The sequence below is a fragment of the Ostrea edulis genome, chromosome 4 (genome assembly GCF_947568905.1).
Source record: "Ostrea edulis chromosome 4, xbOstEdul1.1, whole genome shotgun sequence".
NCBI classification, from domain to species: domain Eukaryota; kingdom Metazoa; phylum Mollusca; class Bivalvia; order Ostreida; family Ostreidae; genus Ostrea; species Ostrea edulis.
In genome coordinates, this window is record NC_079167.1 from 26,037,385 (window position 1) to 26,064,944 (window position 27,560).

The 27,560-nt window shown below is 35.7% G+C and overlaps 2 protein-coding genes across 3 annotated transcripts in view; one reads left to right on the plus strand and one right to left on the minus strand.

The window, feature by feature from the left end:
- The window catches only part of LOC125671829 (uncharacterized), a 76,176-nt gene extending 64,104 nt beyond the window's left edge, over positions 1 to 12,072 (minus strand). Inside the window, exons 1-2 of the mRNA XM_048907768.2 lie at positions 11,494 to 12,072; positions 1,193 to 1,277 (exon numbers count right to left, since the gene is read on the minus strand). Of these exons, the coding sequence (XP_048763725.2) occupies positions 1,193 to 1,277; positions 11,494 to 11,637 (229 nt within the window). The 5' untranslated portion in view covers positions 11,638 to 12,072. The remainder of the gene's footprint in view (positions 1 to 1,192; positions 1,278 to 11,493) is intronic.
- Positions 12,073 to 17,314: 5,242 nt separating this feature from the next.
- LOC125671844 (uncharacterized) lies at positions 17,315 to 22,815 on the plus strand. Of its 2 annotated transcripts, XM_056162377.1 has the most exons (4): positions 17,315 to 17,437; positions 19,934 to 21,065; positions 21,498 to 21,594; positions 22,442 to 22,815. In XM_056162377.1, the coding sequence occupies exon 2, from the start codon at positions 20,095 to 20,097 to the stop codon at positions 21,004 to 21,006; it is 912 nt and encodes a 303-aa protein (XP_056018352.1). In that variant the 5' UTR covers positions 17,315 to 17,437; positions 19,934 to 20,094; the 3' UTR covers positions 21,007 to 21,065; positions 21,498 to 21,594; positions 22,442 to 22,815. The 2 variants fall into 2 exon arrangements, with proteins under 2 accessions (XP_056018352.1, XP_056018353.1); XM_056162378.1 differs by lacking the exon at positions 17,315 to 17,437 and having other exon boundaries at positions 18,556 to 21,065; positions 22,455 to 22,815.
- Positions 22,816 to 27,560: the final 4,745 nt, after the last annotated feature.

Sequence of the window (27,560 nt, forward strand, 5' to 3'; positions counted from 1 at the left end):
CTTGACCTGCCTGTAAGAGGTGATAAGGCCACGTTTTTATTTTTGCAAAGGCGCTTAATGACCCTTGATACATGTACCACGGGCATTTAGAATACATGTACGTCTTTACATTTTAAAATGCTTCTGTTCTTGAGTAATACTTGTATAACAGTTTTAGTTTATATACGGAAATCTATTTTATGTACCAACTTTCTGGTCTTCAGCATTTCAGTTAACACAAAGTGATCGAGTGAGTTTTCTCCTCTTATATAAAAGGAAAAAAAATGAAATTCACTTACCTTGGAGCGAAGATATGTATGCTGCGTAATCTTGTCAACGCTTAGCTGAGGGTGTAGCTTCGAAAGAGCGAGATCCAAAGCAAGCATTTGTCGAGTTCCGACTTTGGCTTCGGTAATGGGATGAATTTCGTGCCCATAAAGTTTATCCGGATAACTGTTATCCGATTTATTAGTTCCGTGTGAGCAGTTCCGTGTGAGCAGTGCTTCACTATGGTATATCTTATTAAGCAATACTCATCTTTAATAACGTAAAAAAATAACTTATAATAGGATCTCAACACAAATTCGGGGCCTCCCTGGCCGAGTGGTTAGAGCATCGCGCTCAAAATCACACGGCCTCTCATCTCTGTCGGCGCGGGTTCGAATCCCGCTCGTGCCGGTAAGTGAGAAAGTTACCCAGTTTACTTTCGGAAGGTCGGTGGTCTCTTCCCAGGTACATTGTACCTGGGTTCTCTCTTCCACCAATAAAAAATAACTGGGCGCCACCAGATAACTGAAAAATTGTTGAATGTGGCGGAAGAACATCAATCAATCAATCAATCAACACAAATTCTAAACAAGCGCCATTTTTGTCCGACCAATGTTTGGCCATGTACGCAGAAACAAACAACGTCATCTGATTAAATAAAATTCGATACACCCATTTGTAACTGGATCGGTGTATTGTTCTCTGTCAAAAGGATTATGATATGCAAGAGCACTGATTATCTAACGGTGATAAACCATTATAGATCCCCCCAAGGAATGGAAAATATAGATTCAATCTACCAATTTCAAGCAAATGGACAATCTTGTCTAGCGAAGATGATAGATGTCTTGCTTCAAGTTTCCTATTGGTTTTAAGAAAGGTTAAATTGCATACAAGTAATACTGATAAAAAAAATATATGTGGAACAATTAACAAAATGACTTACCATCGTAAGATATATTTTGAATATTCACTTTGTCAATGGCTATATCACCTTGATAAGAGTTCCCTTGTATTGCCTCAATAATTATCTGAAATAGATCAGAATTTTTATAATGAAAAAGAATTGCACTTGTGAATTGCCATGAATCTGATGGTGGTCAATCCCACTTAACTTCCTAAGAATTACCATTGAAAACATCAATCTAAATCATCCACAGCTTAAAGATATGTGTACGAGAGCTGAACTCAAATTTCTTGAGACTAAGAATTATTCCGCACAATTTCATTAAACTATTGTATTTCCTTCCTTGTTCTTTTGTTGAATAATAACTATAATTTTAGTGGTTTTACTTTATTTCCGGGGAAAAAAACAATATTCAGTACCGAGAGTTGAAGATAACGAACAGTGATCAATCTCATAACTCCTATAAACAATACAAAATAAAGAGTTGAGCAAACACAGACCCCTGGACACACTAGAGGTGGGATCAGGTGCCTAGGAGGAGTAAGCATCCCCTGTCGACCGGTCACACCCGCCGTGAGCCCTGTATATTGATCATGTAATGGAGTTAGAGTCGACATTAGTGTGGTAAGAACGACCTTTCAAAAATTGTATGAAACACCTCAGACAGCATCTGATCCAATGATAGGTTGTATTGGCAAACTGCATCGTTATAACGAGCATAGAATTTGCGAAATGCTGATTTTAAACGGGACTGTTGAAACCTCTGCACCATTAACTTGTTTGTCACTACCCTGTTTCGATTTAAAAACTTACCATACGCAGAATAACCTCTTGCGTATCGAATCAGTTGAAAGATATAAACACCATGCAAGTGGTAATGGAATATTTCTACATGGGAAGTTGGCGATGGAGAAACGGAAATAATCCCGTTTGACATGACGTTGAATTGTTAGTTTGCCGTTAATATCTACTTTTAATAAAATATCTAAGTATAAAGCAGAAGTGGCTGATCTGTGGTGTCTTTTATTTAGAGTTCACTGGAATATATCGAATTGACATATGAATGAAACTTATTAATATTCTTAATAAATAAAACGTCGTCGATATCTTCAAATGTCGAATTGAAGATAACAAGAGATTTACTATATACTATAGTGTTGATCATAGCGGCAAAATATGCAACATAAAATATTTTCACCCACTTTGTCAATGTGCTTTATACCATATAAATAATCGAAACATCTTGTTGAGTAGAATCTTTTACTTCCGTTTCAAATGCATTTTCATACTATGATTTTATAAATCTACAAACATAACATATAGCTCTGAACACTTTTTACCTTTTAAACTGAAAGTTATAAAAGAAGCACCTTTCCTATGCTTTCGTAAAATATTTGCCATTACGCTAAAAATATTTTCTAGAACAATCAGTCCACTTTTCAATCATGTCACTGAACCATTTCTGGCCCATTCGAGCAAGGACCCTCAATGTCTCTAGCTTCGTGCTTTTTCTAAATCGGAATATATCTGGTCTCCCCTTCAGCCTTTGGGTAAGGAAACAAGGCACAATCCATTGGTATTAAGTCTGGACTAAGTTATTAATCTAATTAATTAATTTAGTTATGAGATTGATCAATGTTGGTTATCTTCACTTGTCAACCAAGTAAGTCAAGTTCTAACTCCATTTGCTCTGCAGTGTGGTTCATCGTGTTATCCTGATGGCAACTTTCCTTTATTCGTAGCTAATATGTGCATATTTTCCCTATTTTCGGCCTTGAGTATCGACCTAGTGTTCCTAAATCGTACCATTAACAGCAATTCAAGAATAACAAGTGTAACTTTGTTTCCGCATTAAGTTTTCAAATCATACCGTTATTGTATTGTACCGGATTTTTGAACGTAGGTTTTGTATTCCTCAACAGTGATTCATTCCAATCTAATACGCCGGTTTCGAGATAGGAACTCTCCTGTTTAGGAGGCGCGTATAGCACGCGAGTTGAAGCGAAAGTGGGACACATCACCAATGAAAACAATAGCGACGCGCTAAAAATATAAATGTCTTTAAACATAGATTCTTTGCTAAAACCGCAACTCAAACAATTTCTTATTGAACGGGGAATAACTGTTAGTGACTATAGTGTCCATCAGCTTCGGGAATTAGCTAAAAAAAAAAAAAAAGCCGTGGATTTAAAATTACCCGTGTTGAAAACGCCCGATGACACCAGAGACTTTTATCGTCAGAGAAGCCGTTTGATTATTGATGGAAAAATCATTGAATTTCCAACTGTTTCATCTCCGGAACTGAATAAATGGTCTGAGGATTTAAAACATATTCCAGTTTTTACTCAAGCTGATGTGTTTGTTTATTTGCTCTCTAAAGCCAATGCTGAGTGGTCTCCTGTCCGTCTTCAACATTACAAGTCTGAACGAGGTTACAAATTGTTTAAATCTAATCTCATCCACTCTGTTCATTGTCATGAGTTAACTCACAACCATCTATATGTAAAATCGCTGTGTGTTACAGAGACTTCACAGTCAGCTGATCCATATAGGACATGGTGCCTGCTTAATTGCACTGATGGGAGTTGTACCTCTGCTGGCTGTGATTGCACTGGGTAAGTAATGTTCAATATCAAAATTAATTATAACGATTAAGTTTCACATTACACAATTTCAATTAGGTTTTTTTTTTTACATTATTAAATAATGTCATCAGAGAAAGTAAAACTGCTCAATGTCAAGGATAATATTCTGTTTATAATTAATACATTCATTAAGCATGGATATTGGCTGATCATGCTGATAAGAATACATGATATATAGATAAGTACTCCAGCATTCTAATTGTACAATATTAAAGGGGCTGGTTCACATTTTTTAGAACAATTTTTCTTCTTCATTTTTTGATGTTAAAACAATAAAATATAACTCATTTCAAGTTTCAATTTATTCAGGAGTAAAATATCACAGAATGTCATGATTATAAATCTAAAATCACAAATTGAAACCTGACATAATCATTGCACTATGCAATTATAACAATGTAAAAATAAATAACCTGGAAAAGTTCAGGATAACATGACACCAAAGGTGAAGATAACGAACAATGATCAATCTCATAATTACTATAAGCAATACAAAATAGAGTTGGGCAACTGAACATGACTTATAATGTTATCATTTAACAGAATCTAAGGATAACCCATAACAGCTGGAATTACCCTATTTCCAATTATGATTACATAATTTAAATAAGATGAACAATAATAAAAACAACAACAACAGTAAACAGTAAAAGTTGACAACCAAAACTTCGACCTTCTTAATGCAAGGACAAGAGCAATATTTCAGCCTTAACTATGTGTTATATTAACAAGAATTGAGTTTTGCTTCTCAGCTTTTACAAACTAATGAACTGTTAATTTTGTAATTCAAAGCATCCTAATAATGTTTGAAAACAAATTTTGATTTTAAATGGCACATATCACCTAAAGTATACTTGAAATGTGATGGAATATATCAAACTTAGATAATTAACCAGATACATTTCAACACTTCTTAAACTAACATACATGTACCTTGATCTTTGTATATACACAACAAATGATAAACTCTCTATTATAATAAAATTGCCATAACTTTTTAAACATATTGGGCATTACATTTTGATCATTAACAGTGAAAAACAAACATTTGTGTGTAATTGTGAATCTGATCACCCGGCCTTTATTGTAAGAAAACTTGTAGTAAACATATTAATAAATATATACTCTTTATAAGGATATAAAAATATTCATAGCTATAGATCATGTAAGAGAATATTTGCAGCATAAAAATTTAATCAAGATTATATTTTAAATAAAGTATATCTTTTTATTCAGAGATGATGGTGGATGTAAACATGTTGTGGCCTTATTGTTCAGTTTGACTTTGTGGTCAGAGAGGCATCTTGATAGGAATTCTGAAACATGTACTGACAGAAAATGTATGTGGGATGTTCCTCGGAAAGAGTCAAAACCCAAACTATTGGATGAAATTGAACAGTCAACTGAACAGTCTCGTATTCTACCATTTGAACACAGTTTTGACCCGACAACTCTTTGTACAAATAATTGTGATGTTGATGGTATGCTTTTAGATTTAGTTAAAGGTTTTGACACTCAAATTATTGAAGTTCTTGACACTACTGTCAATGATTACAGTGAAGAAAATGTACCCCAAACCCTAAAGCAATGTATTTCAAACTTTGATCCTAATGGAAATATATCAGTATTTGACTACCTACCAACATGCATGGATGAAAATGATTGTAATGAAATCAATAGATTAACTGACCACCAGTCAGAGTCAGTTAACTGGTACCAATACAGATATGGTAGAATTACTTCTTCCATCTTACACAATGCTTGTCATTATAAAGGAAATGACCCCAATAATTATATAGTAAAACAGATTTTGAGCAATGAATGTACATCATTTTCAACCCCTGCCACTATTTATGGTAAGGAAAGAGAAGTTTTGGCAAGAAATTTATATGAAAAAATGTATCTTGCAGAACACAAAGGTGGTAAATTGAAAACTTCAGGTCTTATAATTGATTCCAGTAAATCTCATTTAGGTGCTTCACCAGATGGAATTTTACAATGTAAGTGTTGTGGGACAGGAGTACTTGAAATTAAATGTCCATACAAATTCAGAAATTTCACTGTAGATCAGATTTTCAATGAAAATTATCATGTTCAAAAGGATGAGAATGGGTGTATGAAATTAAAAGAGACCTCAAATTGGTACACACAAATTCAGACTCAAATGGCAGTTGCAAATGCACAGTGGTGTGATTTTGTATTGTATTTAGAAGGTGATGTCAAAAATGGAAAACACAAAATTTACAGTGAAAGAATTTACTTTGATTCATCACTGTGGAATTCATTGTTTATGAAATCAAAGATATTTTTTGGGAAATTCTTACTGCCAAAGTTGAGTGGAATGTTGTAGAAATATGATGTCCAAAGTTGGAATGCATGCAATATATTGTTGTATTGCTATCAAGATATGCATAAATTGATTTCAAGATATTTTCGGATTATCCTTATATTTTATGTACATTTCTGAACACAAACCAAAATACATGTAAATAATGATTGCTAATGAAGTACACATTATTCTTATTTTAAGGATATAATGTATTTTTATGATATTAATTAAGTCAAAAATACATGTACTTATCATAAATCAATTTCATGTATAAAATGCTGAATAAACTGCATGTTTCTTTCAAAAGTCTACAAATGACTTAAACTATTTTCTCACTAATTTTGGCATCAAGTTACAAAGAAATGCCGAAACTTTGATCATTTGATTAGTTACAGGTTTGAGTGACCATGGAATAATATTTCCTATAAGCCTAAATAATTTAACTCTCTGTATAGCTCTCTCTACATGTATTCTAAGTTTTGCTATTTTGCGTGTTTGTTTTATTTCGCTAACATTGAGTCGTTTCTTTTTTCCCCACGAACACTTTCTGGTAAAAGGAGGAATGTTCAAAGTAGCTTTTCTGTCAGTGACTAAATCTCTTATTGTAAATCCTCTATCAGCCGTAACGTCATCACCCTCTTCCAAACAATCTAAAAATCCTGAATCTTCAGTAATATATCTATCAGATACATTTCCACCATCAAGTTTGGATACAAAAGTAATATTTCCAGAAGGCTGTTATAGCAAGCAAACATTTTGCAGTGATTTTGGACTTATAAGTACTACATGTATATGTAGCTGCTTGAGCAGTTGGAGATCTTGGTTTTTGCAAAAAAAATTCAGTGCAATCTATTATGACACGAGTGTTGGGGTACTGCTTCCTAAATGAAAATGGTATGCAAGGTGAAGATAACGAACAGGGATCAATCTCATAACTCCTACAAGCAATACAAAATAGATAGTTGGGCAAACACGGACCCCTGGACACACCAGAGGTGGGATCAGGTGCCTAGGAGGAGTAAGCATCCCCTGTTGACCGGTCACACCCGCTGTGAGCCCCATATCCTGATCAGGTAAACGGAGTTATCCGCAGTCAAAATCAGTGTGCCAAGAACGGCTTAACAATCGGTATGAAACACGTCAGACAGCATTTGACCCAATGCGAGGTTGTATTGACGAACTAGATCGTTATAACGACCATAGAATTTGCGAAATGCTGATTTCAATCGAGACTGTTGAAATCCCTGTACCATCAACTTGTTTGTCAGTAGCTTACCTCGATTTAAAAACTGACTATACCCAGAACAAGCTCTTGCATATCGAATCAGTTGAGATATATAAACACCATATGCAGGTGATAATGGAATATTGCTACATAAATGTGGGAAGTTGACGATGGAGAAGCTGAAATCATCCCGTTTGTCATACAGTTGAGTTGTTAGTTTGCCGTTAATGTCTACTTTCAATAAATATCTAAGTATGAAGCAGAAGTGGACGACTCTGTGATGTCCTTTATTTCGAGCTCACAGGGATATATCAAATCGACATATGAATGAAAGCTATCATTGTTAATAGACAAAACGTCATCGATATATCTAAAAGTCGAATTGAAGGTCACAGCGAGAGATTTTTTCTTCTCACGTAGAAGTTTTTGAATAAATTCTGCTTCATATGAATATAAAAACAGGTCAGCTAACAAAGGAGCATACATTTTTTAACCTGCTTTCTAGATGGCCACCTCAAAATTTTCCAAATACATTGGACATAAAAGTTATCCATGTAATAAAAATCTGAGAAACTCTTGTTTTAGATATTCCAAACAGATCAGCAATAAACAATTCAAAGAGGTCTAAACGCAAACGAACAAGGGTAAGGATAAATTCCTGGAATAAAGGTAATTTTCGTGCTGGACCAGGTTTTCCACGTCTGTTTCTGTGATTATTTGTCTCCTGAGCAGTAGATTGACCTGACCAATATTTCAATGAAGGGCATTTTGCAGTTAGAATATTAAAAATACCAAGCAGCATTGCCAGTGATGGTAACCCTGTATATAACCTAACATTTTCATCATTTTTAGTAACAGTGTCTGTAAACGCTTCCCTCAAAAGAGTGGTCTTGTCATTAAGTTTTGACTGAAGGCGTTTGATTTCATCAGACATACTTCTAATGTCGTCCATCGTTGTATCTGTCTGCACTGCTGTATCCTGTACCTCTACATCAGCAGAACTTGTTGATGAACCAGTCCCATAATATTTTGCATATGCAATTCTACATTTAATCTATATATATCTAGCACCGACTCTTGCTTCACCAGGCATTAATGCAAGCAAATTACTCTTCCCTGTGTATTGTCTTCACTTATATCCATTAATTATACATATTACACATTTATGCCAATTTGGGTCCTGCATGATTTGATAATTAATACTAGTTCTATTTTAATAATGATAGAAAATAATCCATGCATATTCAAAATATAAATAAATATATGAATATACTTTGGAACTGCGTATTTTTCTTTTAATTGTTTTGGCTGTATGATTTCATGTCTTTCCTAATGCAATATACATACATGTATACATATATATGTATATAAACCCCTAATATTGATTACACACATATACATTCATACACAGTTATTAAATATTGTTTATTAATATTATAATATTAGTATGCAAAAAAGGAACAGATTCTATATATTATAGTTTTGAAGTTCTGATGCTTGGTTTTTATAACAAGACCAGGTGAATTCAAACAAATTTTCACAACACTTTATCAAACAAATATTAAGAAAACATAGACATCTATAATAATTACCATCATACATATCCTGTTGGACATCTATCTCTTTAGAAACAAATGAGATGTCATATTCCTCATAGTAATGTGGATTCTCAAAAATGTTCACAGCATCATCACCATCATTGTCATCACATGCATCGCCAAGGAAATCACACTGTGTAGAGTTACTGGTTCTTCTGTAAAATATTTCCCCATTGAAATATGCCAGTTTGAATTTTATATTTTAACAATAATAAAAGCTATCAGTGCATGTTTATTTAAGAAATTTACAAAAATAAACGAAACATACATGGAGCACTAGCTGCATGTCAGAAAATCTGATTCCAAATAATGAATTTGTTATTTGAAAAATGCATTGTAAAAATACAAAGTTTACTGTCGTCTGCTTAGGCTCCTATAATGGTTTAAAACTTGATTATTATTCGTTGTAAGTGCAGATAATTCTACTTACCTACTAAAGCATGGCTTTTTGTAATTGTTGTAAGGGAATAATGTTGGTACTGATGATTCTGGCTCAAAATGGCACGAACAAATCCTTGTGTACTTGTTCGTTACCCAAGATTTCTCTCGTCTGATAAGCCTTATCCACTGCTGTCTAGCCCGCGGATTAGTCTTTTTCGGTAGCGAAAAAAAACTTGGTGTCTTTCATATGAGGATATTTGTCCAAGTTGGTGTATTTCCTCGTCGAAGACGTACATCCCGGCACGCAACAATGATACATGGGCATAGTTGTCAATGTATACAAACCGTGACGTAAATCTGTCCCACCTTCCGGTTTATTATGGGACAAATTTAACCTCCTACCTTGAAGAGCGTCGTCAAAGGAGAGTATCTCGAAACCGGCGTATTCAGTGGTAAATTTAAGTCAACGTACGACTGTGATTAATAGGCTGTGTCAACTGTCTGGCCAGTAGGAACAGCAAAATTATGTAAAATATTTGCCGTTTCTGTCCATAAACATGCGTTTCTGGACAGATTTTGTATTCCATGTGTCTTCCACAAACTAATTCATCACTTGCCCTCCTGATCATAGTAGTGAAACCTGGCAATTCTATCCATGAATTTTTCTCAGCTGTTTCAGAGCCATCTACGAAATATGAAATTCTCTCTTTCTCTTCATCTTTCAAAATCTGAGGTACCCAGTATGCATCCCTATGGTATCCAGTGAACAGAAAATTTGCTAATTCATAACATATCTTATATCTCTCTCACAGTACGACGTCTGTCTTTAAAATTAACTCGTTCAGAATTTCTACTTTTCTTTTCACTTTTTTCGGTTTCCCTTTCTTTTTAGGCTTGGTGTCATATATGTCATCATTGTATCTCTTCTGCCATTTTAATACCAAAGCGTAAGGAACACTCCTGTGCGATTTAGTCGATTTTAACTTCTTGGGGAGTTTTGGTTATCAATCTAAGTTATATGAAACATTTTATAACTTCCCGATGCGCTGCCTTTAAGTTTGACATTTTTTTTTACAAACGTGTGCTTCAAACCGCCCAATCTTCAATATTTACGTCATGATAAAGACATTTAGTGGGGAAATTAAAGAACATTAAATAGAAATACTCCAATATCTTTTTTCATTTAAAAATAGATTTTGAACACATTATTCCTCGCTACTGTAATTTCTCTAAGATGAATTTAATTGGCTATAAATTTTTTTTTGTGGCGTTGCACTACCTACCAGGTCTAAAATACAAGATACCTATACAGTACTTACTCTATTGAATATATTACATTATTTAATATCTTTTACATATTATAAAAAAAAATTCAAATCATCTGTTATTTTACTTTTAATTTTTTTGTGACCTCAGATTATTGAGGATTGCCACTTGTCTATGGTGTCATGGGACAAACCGCCGCGGTGGCCGAGAGGTTAGAGCGTTCGCCCTGCATGTGGAATGCCGGGATTCGAATCCCGGCCGCGACAGACCTAAGTCGTTAAAACAGGTAGTGATAGTTCCATCGCCAAACGCTCGGCATCAGGTGTGAATGTCACGGGTCCTCGGAGATGACCTTATAAACGGATGACCCGTGTCACAGTAGGTGTGGCACGCTAAAGAACCCTCACTGCTCCATGACCATAAGTGCCGAGCATAGGCCTAAATTTGAAGCCCTTCATCGGTCTTGGTGACGTCTCCATATGAGTGAAAAATTCTCGACCGAGACGTTAAGCAAGATACAATCAATCAATCAATCTTAGGACAACAGTCGTACATACACTGACTGTCACGAAGTAACATATGTCACAGATTGCTAGGTGAAGATAACGAACAGTGATCAATCTCATAACTCCTACAAGCAATACAAAATAGATAGTTGGGCAAACACGGACCCCTGGACACACCAGAGGTGGGATCAGGTGCCTAGGAGGAGTAAGTATCCCCTGTTGACCGGTCACACCCGCCGTGAGCCCCATATCCTGATCAGGTCACAGACACACATTGACTTCAATCAGTTTTATTTCAAAACATCAAAAGTTTTGTCCAAATTTTAAAAAGGTAAGACTTTAATCGAACGCTTAAACACAATTCTGCTCATGAAACATGCTTCAACAAACCTTTAAAGAAGAGCTCCTCGGCAATGAAACATAGGCCTGGTGCCACTGATTTCCTTGTGCCCCATTCCTCGACCAAAGCCTTTTATTACCGCTGACAGGAGTGGAGATATTGATGTTCAAGGTGTTAATCTGTGTACCATACATGTGGTATTCAAAGTTAAGAAATACACCATCACCTGATAGGAAAAGGGTGAAGAAATATTCAATGGAAGGCTCAAAACGTGTACATAATAATGAACATTAAACATTTGGTAAAACGTCCTCAAATTTTATACATCCGTCTCTAAACGGGACATATTATGGTAAAGCGGTGTCCGTACGTCCGTCCATCCATTTGTTCGGAGTTTTCAGTTTTTTATTTTTTTTCTCTGTCACATATCAAGCTGATATTTGATATGTAGCTTCTTTGTGGATCACTCTAGAGCATGTTGCAATTTTGATCCTTTTTGACCTCTCTTGCAGGAGTTTTGCCCCTTTATTTGAAAGTTATTGTTACATGGAAGGTACATAATTTGTCCGGTGAACTCCTCCAACACTACTTCAACAATTTTCAAGTGAGGACCATTTTGTTGTACAGAGTGTTTGTATGGAAATTGAAGATGTGCATGTGGCAAGGATTTATACTTTCTTCAATTTTTGAGAAAATTACAGGTTGATCAACTTAGTCCGTTTTGAGAAACTATTACAAAGATAGTACATAATTTGTTCAGAAAACCCTTCCTACAGTTTTCAAATGAGAACCTTCTTATTTAACAGAGTGTTGATATGGGTATTGAAGGTGTGCATGTGGCAAGGATTTTTTATTTTCTTCAATTTGTGAGAAAATTACAGGTTGTTGAACTTATTCAGTTTGGAGGAAATATTGCATAGAGAGTACATGATTTTTTTTCTTTTTCCTTTAACAGTTTCCAAGTGAGGACCTTCTTATTTTACAGAGTGTTTGTTTGGGTATTGAAGATGTGTTTGTCGCATGAATTTTGATTTTCTTCATTTTTAAAGAAAATTACAGGTTGTTGAACTTAGTCCATTTTGAGGAAATATATTAAATGAAGGACAGGGTTTGTCCTTCATTTAATATGTTTCCTCAAAATGGAATAAGTTCAACAAAATTTAGGTCACTTGACCTTGATACTGCTTTGTAGGTCTTATCATTTCTGAAGATCCCAGGTCCCTATCAGGCCTGGTTCTGAAGAGGTCAAGGTCCCTGGAGTCACTTGAGCTGTATGCTATGTAGTCTATGACATCCTTTCTGAAGATTCCATATTTCTATCAGTCCCTGTTCTAATGATCAAGGTAACTGGAGATACTAGTTTGTAGATTTTTTTTTATCATTTCTGAAGATTTCATGGATCTATCGTCCCCGTTCTAAAGTAATACTAGTTTTTTTTATGATCAAGGTCACAGGGGTCATTTGAACTTAATACTAGGTTGTATCCTCTCATCATTTCTGAAAATCCCTTGTCTCTATCAATTCTGGTAGCAGTTTTATGTTCAAAGTCAGGTCAAGGTCACTGGAGTCACTTGACCTTCATACTAATTTGTAGATCCCATCATCCTTTCCGAAGATCTCATGTCTTCAATGAGACTTGCTTCTGAAGTAATATCAAGTTTATGTTCCAAGGTCAGAGGTCAGGAATATTGAAATCACTTGAACTTGATACACTGTACTAGTTTGTAGGTCCTATCATACTCTTATTTCTGAAGATTCCGTGTTGTTATTAGTACTGGATTTAAAGTTATACCAGTTTCTATGTTCATGGTCAGAGGTCTAAGTCACTGGGGTCCTTTGACCCCAATACTACTCTGTAGGCCCTGTCATTCTCGCCTCATTTCTGAAGACCCCAGGATTTTATATATGAGATTTGTCAAATTGTTTTATACATGTAGAATTTTAGAATCAATTTTCCCCATACAGTATATATTAGACCCCACTCCCATTTGATCCCCCCCTGTACCCTAACCCCTTTAATATGAAAACAAAAACATTTCTGCACAACTAGATACATTGGCCTACCATATCCTTAAATATCTAATACATTCATCAACAGGCTACGGAGAATAGATTTGAAGAATTTTAGAAAGAAGAAGCAAGCAAAAACAAGTCTCCAAACTATGATTGGGAGACTTACAATGTACAAATTATCCATCAATTGTTTTTCTTGTCATTAATTGCTGTTCGAATTATCGTATAACATCTATTTTTTGTCCTCATGCAAGAAATATTCAACAGCGTTTGAATAGTTACTGTATGTTTTAATGTATTATACCCGAGACACTATATGATGTTTGTGCGTGTGTGTATTTCATTATTATTATTATTTTAATACGCCCTGAAACTGATGTTTATTCTTATCTAGCATATTTATGGTATCTTGTGTTTTCATGTTTTATATGTACAATGAGGATAGGTACAGCTTTTAATGTTTTATTTATTTTCTATGTATATAACATTCTGTTGTAAGGTATATATGCATTGTAAAGCACCTTTGAGCGTACATAGTGTATGAAAAGGGTGCTATACAAATATGGTATTATTATTATTAACATTGCGACAGTTTAGACATCGACACGCGCTGTGAACACTGTCATGCGTTTGGATCGCAACGCCGCTTTGTATTTCAAGGCCCAGACACCTTAAAGCAGTTTATGGACTGGTTATTACAATCCGAGACGGACGAGAAGGGTAATGTGACTTTCAAACACGATGAAACTACCGCCATTGCGCACAATTTCAAGGGATACAATGGGCAGTTCATCTTGAATTATCTGGTACACACGGCCTGTATCAAACCCGCAGTCATTCTCAACGGCAGTAAAATCTTGTGCATGGAAGTGTTCGGCTTGAGATTCATCGATTCGTACAATTTCCTCCCCTTTGCCCTTGCCAAGATGCCCTCTGCGTTTGGTTTAACAGAACTGAAAAAAAGGGTTATTTCCCCCACTTTTTCAATACGGAACAGAACCAGAATTACGTGGGTCCTTATCCAGATGCCCACTACTACAATCCTGACGACATGTCGATAGCTAATCATGTAGCCTTCTATACCCGGTACAATCAACAGGCCGGAAAAGTGTTCGATTTCCAGAAGGAATTCTTGGCTTACTGTATCTCGGATGTGGATATTTTACGCCGTTGTTTTGCGCAATTTAAGTCGACTCTCTACGGGCTCGTCTACGTCGATCCGTTTCAGGAATCAATAACTTTTGCCAGTACGGCTAATTTGGCTTATGGACGAGGATTTATGTCACAGGACACCATAGCCATCATCCCCAATATGGGTTACCAACCGTCGCACCGCTACTCGGCCAAGGCCTGTCGCTGGCTCACCTCCCTAGACCGCAACATACGTCATGCTAAGAATGGGGACGAAATCACAATAGGACCCTATACGGTGGACAGCTACGAGGAGGAATCCCGCACCGTGTACGAATTTTACAGCTGCTACTGGCACGGGTGCAACACCCGTTATCCGAATCTGTTGACGGAAACCCACCCCCATCGAGTCCAGCAGACGTATCAAACCCTGTACGAGCAGACCTTGAAACGAGCCGCCGCCTTAGAGTAACAAACCGTTTCCCATCGACCATCCTCAAGTCATCACCAGCGATTTCGGCGATGTGCGAGAGTACTTTGGGCTCATTCGTTGCCGTGTCCTCCCACCCCGAGGTCTGTATCATCCCGTGCTACCCTACAAGACAGGAGGAAAATTACTCTTCCCCCTATGCCGAACCTGCGTCGAACATCGCAACTTAGGGCCCGACGATCGATGCAGTCACACCGATTCAGAACGCAGTCTGACCGGAACGTGGGTGACCGTAGAAGTACACAAAGCTCTAGATCTCGACTATCAGCTCGAGCGCATCCACGAAGTCTGGCATTTTGAAAAGACCAGCCAGGATTTGTTTCGATCTTACATCGACACTTTCCTGAAGATCAAACAAAAAGCTTCCGGATTTCCCGATGAATGTCAAACACCCGAACAGAAACAAGAATACATCAGTGAGATCCAGCGCCGGGAAGGCATCTTCATGAACCTATTAGACATTGAGAAAAACCCCGTCCGTAGAACCATTGCCAAACTCTTTTTAAATTGTCTCTGGGGAAATTTGCACAACAATTACAACTTCCAAAAACACAGTATTTAACCGAAGAAGAATTACAGAAAAAATTACAAGATGCCACTCTAGAAATCAAAGGAGTCGAGCTGCTGGAAAATCGAAATCACCCCGAAAACGACATGATGCTGATCAATTATGAGGAAAAGGAATTTTTAGAAGACTGTCCTTTTGGCAATGTGGTGTTAGCGTGTTTTATCACCACACACGCTCATTCACATCTCTACGAGATTCTAGAGCCTTTGGGGGATCGCGTCCTCTACTTCTATACCGACAGCATCATTTACCAACACGATGAGAGTCGGTTCCACCCCACCATCATCAACAGTTTAGGAGGTTGAACCGATGAATTGGGTGGTGACCGCATCGTCAAATACATGTCGGGAGGCCCTAAAAATTACGCGTACGAGACCCAGGGGGGAGTCAATGTATAAAGTCAAAGGACTGACACTCAATTATCGAGATTCCAGGATCTTTTCCCTCACCACCTTAGAAAAAATGTTGAAAGGGGAGAAAGAAGAAGTCAACGTGCATTATCCCCACTTTATTCAAAGAAAATGACATCACGATGTTCGCACCATCCCCATAGTAAAGAAATACCGCGTGGTGTATGACAAGCGACAGCGGGTTCACCATTACAACACCCTCCCTTACGGGTATTGAAAAGGAATTACATCTGCGGGAAAACTTCACTTGCAAACATGAGTAAATGCGGATCACTGCGCCATACCATCATACCGGGTTTTGCCCGATTATTCGATCGTCTAGAGTCTTTTAAAACAGCACCCGATGTCTTAATGAAATTATTACCAGCCATTGCTGAAGCGGGATTCTTTTACAGAGGAACGGAAGATTGTGTGTGTTGTTTTCACTGTTCGGTGTCGATGGTGGAATGGGAGAACGGGGACGATCCTTGGATAGAACACGCGTATTGGAGTCCTCATTGTGCTTACTTGGTGTGCAATAAAAGTGTAAAATGGGTACGACAAGCTTTCAACGCTATTACGGACTTCATTTTATGAATTGGGGTAAGAAATTAATTTTAGAAATGATATCTTATGCTGCAAATTCTATGTAATAGCTTGTTGCAATTCTCAAACACTGTGTAGTCGTATAGTGTCAGGGCCCAGCTAAAAGTCAACCAAAAAATAATATGCATTTTTCCGAGTTCATTTCTGCATATCTTGGGAAGTATACGGAATTTCGGGATGAACTTTGGTAGTAATGTAGATTGATTATGTATGAATACATTGAAATACAAAGTAGAATTTTATATCAATTAATTTATTGTTTGTACATCGGCTAACTTCGGTACCCTATATTTAGAGTTCTATACCTTTACTCTTTATATAGTAAATTCGACCCCCAAGCGATGCAATTGCCTGTGTTTAATAATGATAAATACAATGGCACGGTTACCCAACCATGAAGCTTGAACTTGGGGTGTACCAAGTTATTTGGTACACACAAAATTCCTTTGTTCGAGGTGTGAAACATGTACTAACGGAAAGTAGGATATTTCGTAGACTGTAAATGTATGATAACTAGTCGATAGATAGTATATAAATAACCTGTATCTATGTTCCTTGAGGTTAAAACAGCATTGGCATAGTTGTCGGAAGAATCAGAGGTTTCAATATAAAGGTAATAGCGTCCCTCTGCAGCAGATCTTGGACCAGTTGATGAACTAGGTGTGGATCCCGACCTCCGAGTCCATGAGTGGCTATCCGTGGACGACTGATACAGTCCGCAGCTTGGATCCGATTCCCAGGATGACGACTCAAAATCACAATATAAACCATTTTCTACAACAAAGAAAATTTTAAATGTAAAGACACACCTGAAAATAAAAACCAATTATAAATTAACTGTTGTTCTTCATCTTCAAAATGTCTTCAAATCTTTGTATAAAACACTAATGAGTTCCAGGATTTCCGCAGTGATTTATTTTTCAGATTTCACTAACTATAATATGAACTTTACCACTTTAAGAATTATCATCTAAGTATAGTAATAGCGAAAGGAACAACCCTGGTATTGACTGATGGGTAATGAAGTTTTGTAGTGATGTTGCCCAGGTTATCTTAAGTGTTCAGATTAACTGAAATATACTTTTCTTGCACTCCATTGTGATGTACTTTCATTTTACGGCACAGCAGTTATCCTTTCTGTGGGTCACAGAAAACAAACCCTGCTTGACAGTTACAAGTATAGTTATCTTTTTTTTTACTTCTAAAAAAACAATCATGATGACCTGACACTTTTTTTTTAAAGGTTCTATTTATAGATTTACATTGTACTTTTATTCTAATGGCAAATTCATGCAAATAAGATAGTTACCATATCTACATACGGTATATTATCTATGTGACTTATAAACAAGAGGCCCATAGGCCTTATCGGTCACCTGGGTATTTGTTGTTGTTTTTTGAAGTATCACTAGTGCAAGAGGCTATGAAATCCTATTTTGCATATCTACATGTAAGCTACATTCTAATATTCAGCAACAGCAATAAACAATGTGTTCTCAAAACTTAAATGCCCTCGATAGTCCCTAATACAGATGAAAATAATCACATAATGTAATATATGTAACATTAACAGGATATGACCACCTTCTCTCATTTTCTCACGCGCTTCATCGAATTTGTCTTGAAGCAAAATATATTACAAATACCTGGGTTCGTATTATTATTTAGGAAAATATCTTGATTATCTCTTTCTTTATTTAAAAAAGGACGTCTCCATATGAGTGAAATATTCTTAATCATATACAATCAATCAATCAATTTATTGAAAAAATACGTGGTGTAAAAATACAATTATACACGTAGGTTTTTCTGTTTTGGTTTATTATATTACAGGTAGAATAATAAACCAAAAGATCTACCTTGAATGTGTAAAATTTAATAAAGAAAGCAAAACCATACTAGTGCATTCCATTCTGCATATAAAGTGAACAAAGAAAATATGTAATTATTTGTTTAGAAAATTAGATTCAGAAAGGTCAACTTATTTCTGATACTGATATTTACACGTGTATATGACTAAATACAATTTATCAATAAATAAATTACAAATACATGTATACCGTATGTATCGAATACACTCCATCCGGATCACGTGATATTGTCTTTTGTAGAGGCGAGTTACTCCGGGTAGGTCCTCCATCCGGATCACGTGATATTGTCTTTTGTAGAGAGCGAGCTACTCCGGGTAGGTCATCGAGTTCAAACAGGTTTCCATAATGGAGAGACTTCTAACTTATATTACAAATGTTGTTAATTTTATTTAGATATCGACGATATGGGGCTACGTTTATCGCCATACAAAATGTTTTTAAAAAATTGATGATTATATCTTGCTTAACGTCTCTCTCGCAAAATTTTCACTTATATGGAGACGTCACCAAAACCGTTGAAGGGCTTAAAATGTAGGTCTTTGCTCGGCGCTTACGGCCTTTGAGCAGTGAGGGTTCTTTAGTGTGCCTCACCTACTGCGACACGGGACATCCGTTTTTAAAGTCATCTCCGAGGACCCGTGACATTCACACCTGATGCCGAGCATTTGGCAATGGAACTGTCACTACCTGTTATAACGACTTATTTCTGTCGTGGCCAAGATTCGAACTTCGACCTTCTGCATGCGGGGCGAACGCTATAACATTTAGGCCACCGCACCATAGCCTAAATAATTTAACTGTACCTAATATCGTCCATATATTTCCAGATCTGTAAAAAATATGGGCGGCGCCAAATTCCAATGGGAATTTCAGCTAATGAGGAAACCCCAAGCTTAAACTCGAGAGTTTTATACCGTTTGTGGCGAATTTATGCGCATTGTAACATTTAAATCAGAATAGTGCAAATGTTAATCATGTAAATTCTAACATGAAACAAGAAAATTTAGTTTTATAGATATATTGGGGGCTACTTCATATAGCCATTTCATTTCATCCTTTAGTATGAAGTGTATTTGGGACAAGACGGACATTAATTGTAAATTTCAGGACTCCTACACCCCTGGAGTCTTAAAGGCGGTGCAAAATCTTCTCTACAATCGCACATGTGTAAGAAAAATTAAATGCATAGTGATGTAGATTAAGAGGGCCTCTACAAACAATTAAATTTTATGACCGGGTATTATTTTTTTTCCTGTGAGCACTTGTTACATATTTAGTACATCACAATATAATATAGGGTTTGAATGAAACGTATGTTGACGGTTAAAACAGTTTTACATATAATTTCCGTATTAGTTGAAAATAACTACATGTATTTGAATAACAATAAGAATTACACTGATTTCTGCAATATTTTTTCAGCGGCGGTATCTATGACTGAATGTGCTTTTGATAACGTGTTTGGGTACATGTATTAGCAATATCATCACCTTTCATCACAACGAATTAACATGTATTGAAATATATAATATATATAAAAGCACTATGGCATACCAGAAACATTCATCAATATCATAAAGAACATGTATGATGGAAGCAGATGCTGCGTGCTAGAAGATGGCAAAACATCAGACTGGTTCGAGGTAAAATCTGGGGTCAAACAAGGCGGTGTCATGTCAGGATTCCTCTTCATTATCATTGTTGACTGGATAATGAGAAATACAAACAACAGAAATCGAGACATCAGATGGAAATTCACCAGCAGACTGGATGACCTCGCCTTATTATCCAGCCGATTAGCTGATTTGCAAGAAAAGACTGAAAGACTGCACACAGTAGCCAAATACACCGTCCTAAACATCAATGCCAAGAAAACAATGACAATGAGAATGAACTGCAAAACCAATCAAAAAGTGAAAATCGATAATAAGGAAGTAGAAGACACCGATTCCTTCTTATACCTTGGAGCTACTATGGACAAAACTGGTGGCACCGAATTTGATATAACCAGAAGACTTGGGCTTGCAAGATCAGCCTTCAGTGCACTAAACAAGATCTGGAAGTCATCTAAATTCAAAACTGATACTAAACTGCGCCTCTTCAACACAAATGTAATATCTGTCCTCCTGTACTGTGCAGAGTTATGGCGAACAACTAAAAAAGACGAGGAAAGATTAGATACCTTCCAGCGCAAATGCCTTCGTAGAATACTCAACACCTACTGGCCAGAGAAGATCTCAAATGATGATCTCTATAGATGGACAAATACCATACCATTGTCAATCAGCATCAAAATCCGTAGATGGAGATGGATTGGCCATGTTCTGCGAAGGAACAACAACAGAAATATAAAGATTGCACTAACATGGACGCCAGAAGGGAAGAGGAGAACTGGAAGACCAAGGAATACCTGGCGAAGGACAGTCGAAAGCGAAAGGAACAATCTCGGATGGACCACTTGGCAGAGAGCTGAAGTCGTGGCAGCAGACAGGTGAAGATGGCGAGGGATGTTGGCCGGCCTCAAGAGTCCATAGGGCCCAGAGAGGATATGTATGTATGTATATATATTTATTAATATAATATAATATATTTATTAATATAATATAATATATATATATATATATATATATATATATATATATATATATATATATTTTATATATATATATATATATATATATATATATATATATATATATATATTAACTCCGGGTAGGGGCGGAAGTGGGTATGCAAATAAAGTGAAATTTTCTGTGATTTATATTAAATATTTCTTCACTTAGGGCAGTTATGTTCATTTAAGAGTTAAGAGTCCATTGCTATTTCCGTGCTGTGTATAAAATATTTCAAAATGCAATGTGTATCATGTATGATCCTCTTAAATGTACGTTAAATAACTGTATCCCATTTCCATTCTCAATGACCGTGTTGCGTGTGACAGCGTAACGAGAATTCCATCGTCATTGAAAGGAAGTTTTTTTTTTAGATTTCCTTAGATGGCCGAGCGGTCTAGGACGCTGGTTACATGCTGCTAAGAGATTTGGTTCCACAGGTCGTGAGTTCAACCCCGGGTAGGAGCAGAAGTAGGTATCCAAATAAAGTGAAATTTTCTGTGCTTTATATTGAACATTTCTTCACTTAAGTTCATTCAAGAGTTCATTGCTATTTCCGTGACACACACACAAAACACACACACACACACAGACACACACACACACACACACCATTCAGTGAAAATCATGCATAGCTTCCATTTAATAAAAAAATCAAGATTCTAACACAATTATATGTCACGTGATTTGTAATTGAGGAAAGCACGAGATCTATTTTATTCCTAAAGTGAATGTTGTCCGTTGTGTTAAGACCCGCCCAGTTTCTTTATCATTATTCATGAAGGAGTACTAGGACGAAAACTGCTTGTTATGGGGTTTAGAAATCAATTGATATTTCGACATTTGTCGTGACGAAAAACAAAGGGAACTATTAAAACTACATGTATATAGAAACCATCGTCTGTGGCGTCTATGTATAAAAAAATTACTTTTGTACCGTATAATTGCTTTTATTGACCACGAAAAAAAGGGGGACTCTAATTGCTGTTTCACCTAATCCTTTGAAAAGAATGGCCTAAGTTTTTCACAATACTGTGGGAGTTATTTCCCCCTAATTACAGAGGGTGCGCAGCACATCGCGGTCCTCCGTTTGAACGTGGTTGCTTGATACTTGGAACTTTTGTAAAATTATTTAAATATTTTGGGCGGAAGTGAGTATCTGGAAGTTGACCGCCATATTGATTTTGTTATTATTTACATGATACCATGCAAGTCGACACTAATTTATATAGACAGACACTTTTAAATTATTTTTTATTCGAATATTTCTGACAGATAGTCTTGTTATTTATACACTTATCTTGTTTTATTTTATTAGTTCAAAATTGTAGCATTATGACTTGAGACATGTGATGCCGGTAAAGGATCAAGGAAGAATCCACGAGGGACTGTGTAATACCACCCATTGATAAAGTCCAGGACTACAGCCCTGGAGAAACTCATTGGTGGAGAATCAGTGCAATAAGACAGTCCATGAAATAAGGAGGAGTTAATTGAGGGCCAAATGAAAGCTATGTGGATGAACACTTTGATTATTTGAGTGAAAACCTTGAACACTGAACTGTTCACATAACATATAAGTAGATAGGATTTATCTTTTGATTTGAATGAAAGTGAGAGGGAGTGTATGCGAGTGAGTTATGGTACATATATATATACATCTCTTGCTTGTGTAAATAAATTCATAAATTGAAACAGTCTTGTGTGTTATACACTATTTCTTAATACTATTTATGTGAATCTTAGGACCGCAGTGGTAAGCGTGCCCCTACTTCCTGTATAAGGGGAGTAAATGCAAAAGTGTAGGCCATTGAAATGGTAGTTATCAAGAAGTTGAAAATGTTCAATTCTTAACGCACGACGACGGACGACAAACAATTGCAATAGGTCACCTGAAGTTACTCAGGTGACCTAAAAATCTAAAAAGTCAATTAGATTTCTTGAATTTTAATTTTCACAGACCCAATGAAGCAAAATTATAAAGTCCAATATTTCTGATTTCATGGTGTTGTTCTCTGCTAAATGTACTAGTTCTCCTTTAAACAATATCGATGAATTTACAATAACAATTCTTTGTTGAAAAAGAGCAATAATGTCAATCAAGTCTAAAATAATAATAATTATCACTCTCTCTCTCTGTGGCCTAGTGGTTAGAGCATCGCGCTCAAAATCATACGGCCTCTCACCTCTGGTCGGCGCGGGTTCGAATCCCGCTCGCGCCGGTAAGTGAGAAAGTTTCCCAGTTTACTTTCGGAAGGTCGGTGGTCTATCCCAGGTACATTGTATCTGGGTTCTCTCTTCTACCAATAAAACTGGGCGCCACCAGATAACTGAAAAAATGTTGAGTGTGGCGGAAAACATCAATCAATCAAAGAAGCTGTTGGGAGCTAACTTTCAGAAGATGGAATAACAAAGCTGGATGTTGGGAAAAGGAGACAACAACATAAAATATACAATAGGTGGAAATACATATCATGCACATGGTATAACAGAGTCTTCTGCATCTGCTTATATTTGGATAATTTACTGAACATAGACGTTAACGGGAAACTAACTACAGTGTACTCAACTTTATGACATAAATGTATAGGATGTGTTTGCCATTCTCTTAATTTTTTTTTTATTCTTCATATCATTTATGAGATTAATCACTGTTATCTTCACTAGAGCAGGACAGTAAGAAAGAAAATCAGTACCACAGCCAAGAAAACCACACTGGGAGAGTCTGATTACAAATTGTCTTTTTTTCTTTGTCGATAAACAAGAATAATAGTAAACTTATAAATACTCCCAGAACTGCATGTAACCAATGCACAATGACAAAATGAATCACACAATGATCAATAACTGTTAAAATATTGCTGAAATGAAGGGTTTTTCATATATAAGGTGTATGTTTAGAGTGACCTTGACCTATACAAAATGACGTTGAGTGAATTTTGTTTGAAATTCATCTACCTATTACTTATTTGTGTGAAATATGATCAATACCTGTTCAAACACTGTTGAAATAAGGATTTTGTACATATTTTGAGTGACCTTGACCTTGTCTCAAGGACATTTTGTAATCAATTATGATCAATTTCTGATGAAAGGTTTAGGAGATATGAGCGCAGACGGACGGACAGACAGTGACTATATGCTTCTGAATTTATTTATTTTTTCCGGTAGCATAAAATGCAAACTGAAGAAACATAATTAAAGACAGAGAGAATTAAACAGAATTTAGAACTAAAAATTAGTAGAACCCTCCAGAATCAATTGAATTGATTGTAGGAGTTATGAGATTGATCACTGTTCGTTATCTTCACCTTGCATATAGTTTGTGTAAGAGTGATTTTTTTTGTATTTCAAGTAAATTTCTATACCATAAACACCAAACCTATTTTAATACATATAAAATTTTGATGAAGATTTCACTTTTATTCCAAAGCGCTGTCGCTCTACGGCTATTCAGTGGAATTTGAAAAACAACAATAACATAGTTCGGTTATGAATAAATGTGAAATCTTCATCTGAATTTATTTTCTATATTCTGCCTATACCAAGTCTCACAAGTTTTATTTTTCTCATTCGTTGTCAACACAACATAAAGAATATATTAAACAAGCATTCAAATACAATATTCACGCATGCACAAGTACTTCATATCAATATATACCACGATCTTGATAATAAATAAGTACAATAATAGACTATATATACATTTAACCCGGAGGGTTTACTCTCTCGGTAATTAATTGTATGTATTTGTACAATTTTAAAAGTAATTTTTCATTTTTGGTTGCAAATAGATTATGAAATTTTTTAACATTAGGTCTAGTATGAAATATTTCTGGTATATAATGTCGCCTAATATCATTTAAAGCAGGACACATAAGAATACAATGCATCTCATCTCCAATATCAGAACTGCAAATATTACATTTTCTTTGATTTCGATCTATATCTAGCCACCTTCCTGTTTCTATGGGTAATTTATTATTTGTGGTTCTAAACCTGGTTAATATACGTTGTTAATGTATTGAAATATTTGACAATATACATTCTTGACATTTAAAAGTAAGATTTGTAAAAAGTCTGTAAGTTATGCCTTTAGAAGATTCGTTACATTTAGATACCCAGTTTTTAACAAACTGATCTTTCAATCTTTGTTTAACATGACAGATAATCCAGTTAGTACCAAGGACTTATTTTATTCTACGATATATATTGTTATTACAAACACAAGAAGTGGCAATTTGAATGATAGGTCCCCTTTTTTACTATAAGCAAAAAATATTTCAAAACCTTAACCCCTCCCCCCCCCCCCCCCCCCCCCTGTAACAATATTGCTATGGAACGACTTTTAATTTAGAATGTAATAGGCCTCGAGGTGGGACGATATACTGATATATACCGATATTTCTTATTAAGATACGCTTTATGATAGCATTGTAATATCTGCATGAACGAAATGATACACCAACTGCCTGTCAAAGATTTGGAAAATGGAAGTACGTAAAATACAAGACCTATGACAATTGATGGATTGAATACCTAGTATCAATTCAAAATCTCAAAATTGCATTTCACCACATTAAAGCTATATGGTCCGAATTACAATATTTTTTTCCATCTCGTAAAAACGCTATTAAATCATCGCACGTATGTAGTTATGAGACTGTAGGACATATCATAAATTATTTCACCTGTTTTAACCCAAATAATTTGATTTTAAATCGATGTTTACAAATAACCGCGTCACTCTGCCATTTCAAGTGACAGTCACGTGACCAGTTTCAACTTTCAGATCATCGGTGGTCTTATCTTTGTAAAGCTGTGTATTTTGTTATAACAGTGCCGTACCATAAGTTTAATAGAAATAAAAATATCAAATACCTCTTAGTAATTCGTTGTTTTACGCTCTTTCAGCCTTAAAGCTAGACAGTTGCGTATGAGTTAATACATTATGTTGGGATTCCCCTGAAGCGCGTGGGTCTATTTCTAGACGTCTATTATGGGATGATTTATATATGTAGCCACTATATTTACTTTCTAAATAATATTCGCACTGTTTTCTTTTACATGCAGATGTTTTCAAGCATGTAATTAAGGGAAAGTTAATAACTTTATAAAGTAATTAATCTGCTTTAAAGTAATTATGTACAAAAATAATACATGAACATCGGGTCATACAGCTTTAAAATTAATGAGTTGTTAAAAGTGATTAGGCTTCAAATGGATAGGGGAGTATTATGTTTACAATGTGTTACCTTTAAAACAGCAGGATATATTTTGTCAAAGGTTATGGGGGAAGTAGTTAAGTTTTGAAGGTCGAAAGGTTAACGGATTGTCATGTATTTGGATGATGGTTTTGGCATGGGTTCTAATATGCAGAATTAGTGAGTGGTGTGATTCAGATGGATTTAGAAAAGTTGGGTGTTGTGGTGGCTGTTGCAAAGTGTCAGTGCAAATCAACACAAGAGGCTCATGGGCCACATTCGTAACCTGACTTACCTTGGCCCTGCCATTGTTCAGCTGTTGTGATTTTCAAAAGACTTATTCATCAATATTTGATTCATGAAAATTGTTGAACCCAACCTAGCCCAAATGGATCACAACATAACTGAAAATGCATTCACTGAAATGCCTCAACAACAATATGACTAACAGGATCTTGCTGTTCTGGATAATACCAAGGCCACAAATCATGGTGTGATATGAAAGACTTATAATTTAAGAAATTTATACACAAAATATGAAAGATCTACCTTAAATAGTTCATGAGATACTGACTAAGGTAAATTTGTTTTTTATTATAAGAAGGTGAAACTTCCAGGTCAAAGTCACATGGTCAGACACTGAAGTAAATCAAAGTATTTCCACAAAATTCTATATACAAATATAAAACAAACATCCTTAAATAGTTCACGAGTTATTGATTAGGTTATGTTTTTTCTTAAAAGTAGGCCAACGTCACATCAAATATGATTGTATCACTAATTCGTTTTGTCATTTATATACATTACTTCTGAAAATATTGATTTTACATTTTCTTAAAAGTAGGGCTTTCAAGGTCAAAGGTTATAGTATGACATAAAGGGTATTGTCATAAGAAATCCATATACACCATATAAAAAATCTATCTTATTGATTAGGTCAGATTTTTTAAAGTATGTCCAACTCCAAAGTTAAGGTCAAACTTCACATAATAAGGTCTTGCAATAGATCATCTATCTACAAAAAAAAGAAAAGCTTTACCTACAATAGCTCAAAATATATTTTATAGGTTATGTTTTCTTAAAAGTAGGTCAAACTCAGAGTTCAAGGTCACAAGGTCTTGATATGAAATGAGCTGTCTTACCATAAGAAATATACACTGACAAACGAGTTGATGGTACAGAAGTTCCAACAGTCAAAGTCAGCATTTCGCAAATTCTATGGTCGTTATACAT

Bases quoted from the DNA above. Each gene is read 5' to 3' on its own strand.
- LOC125671844 (XM_056162377.1), top strand. From the start codon at position 20,095: ATGTATGATGGAAGCAGATGCTGCGTGCTAGAAGATGGCAAAACATCA.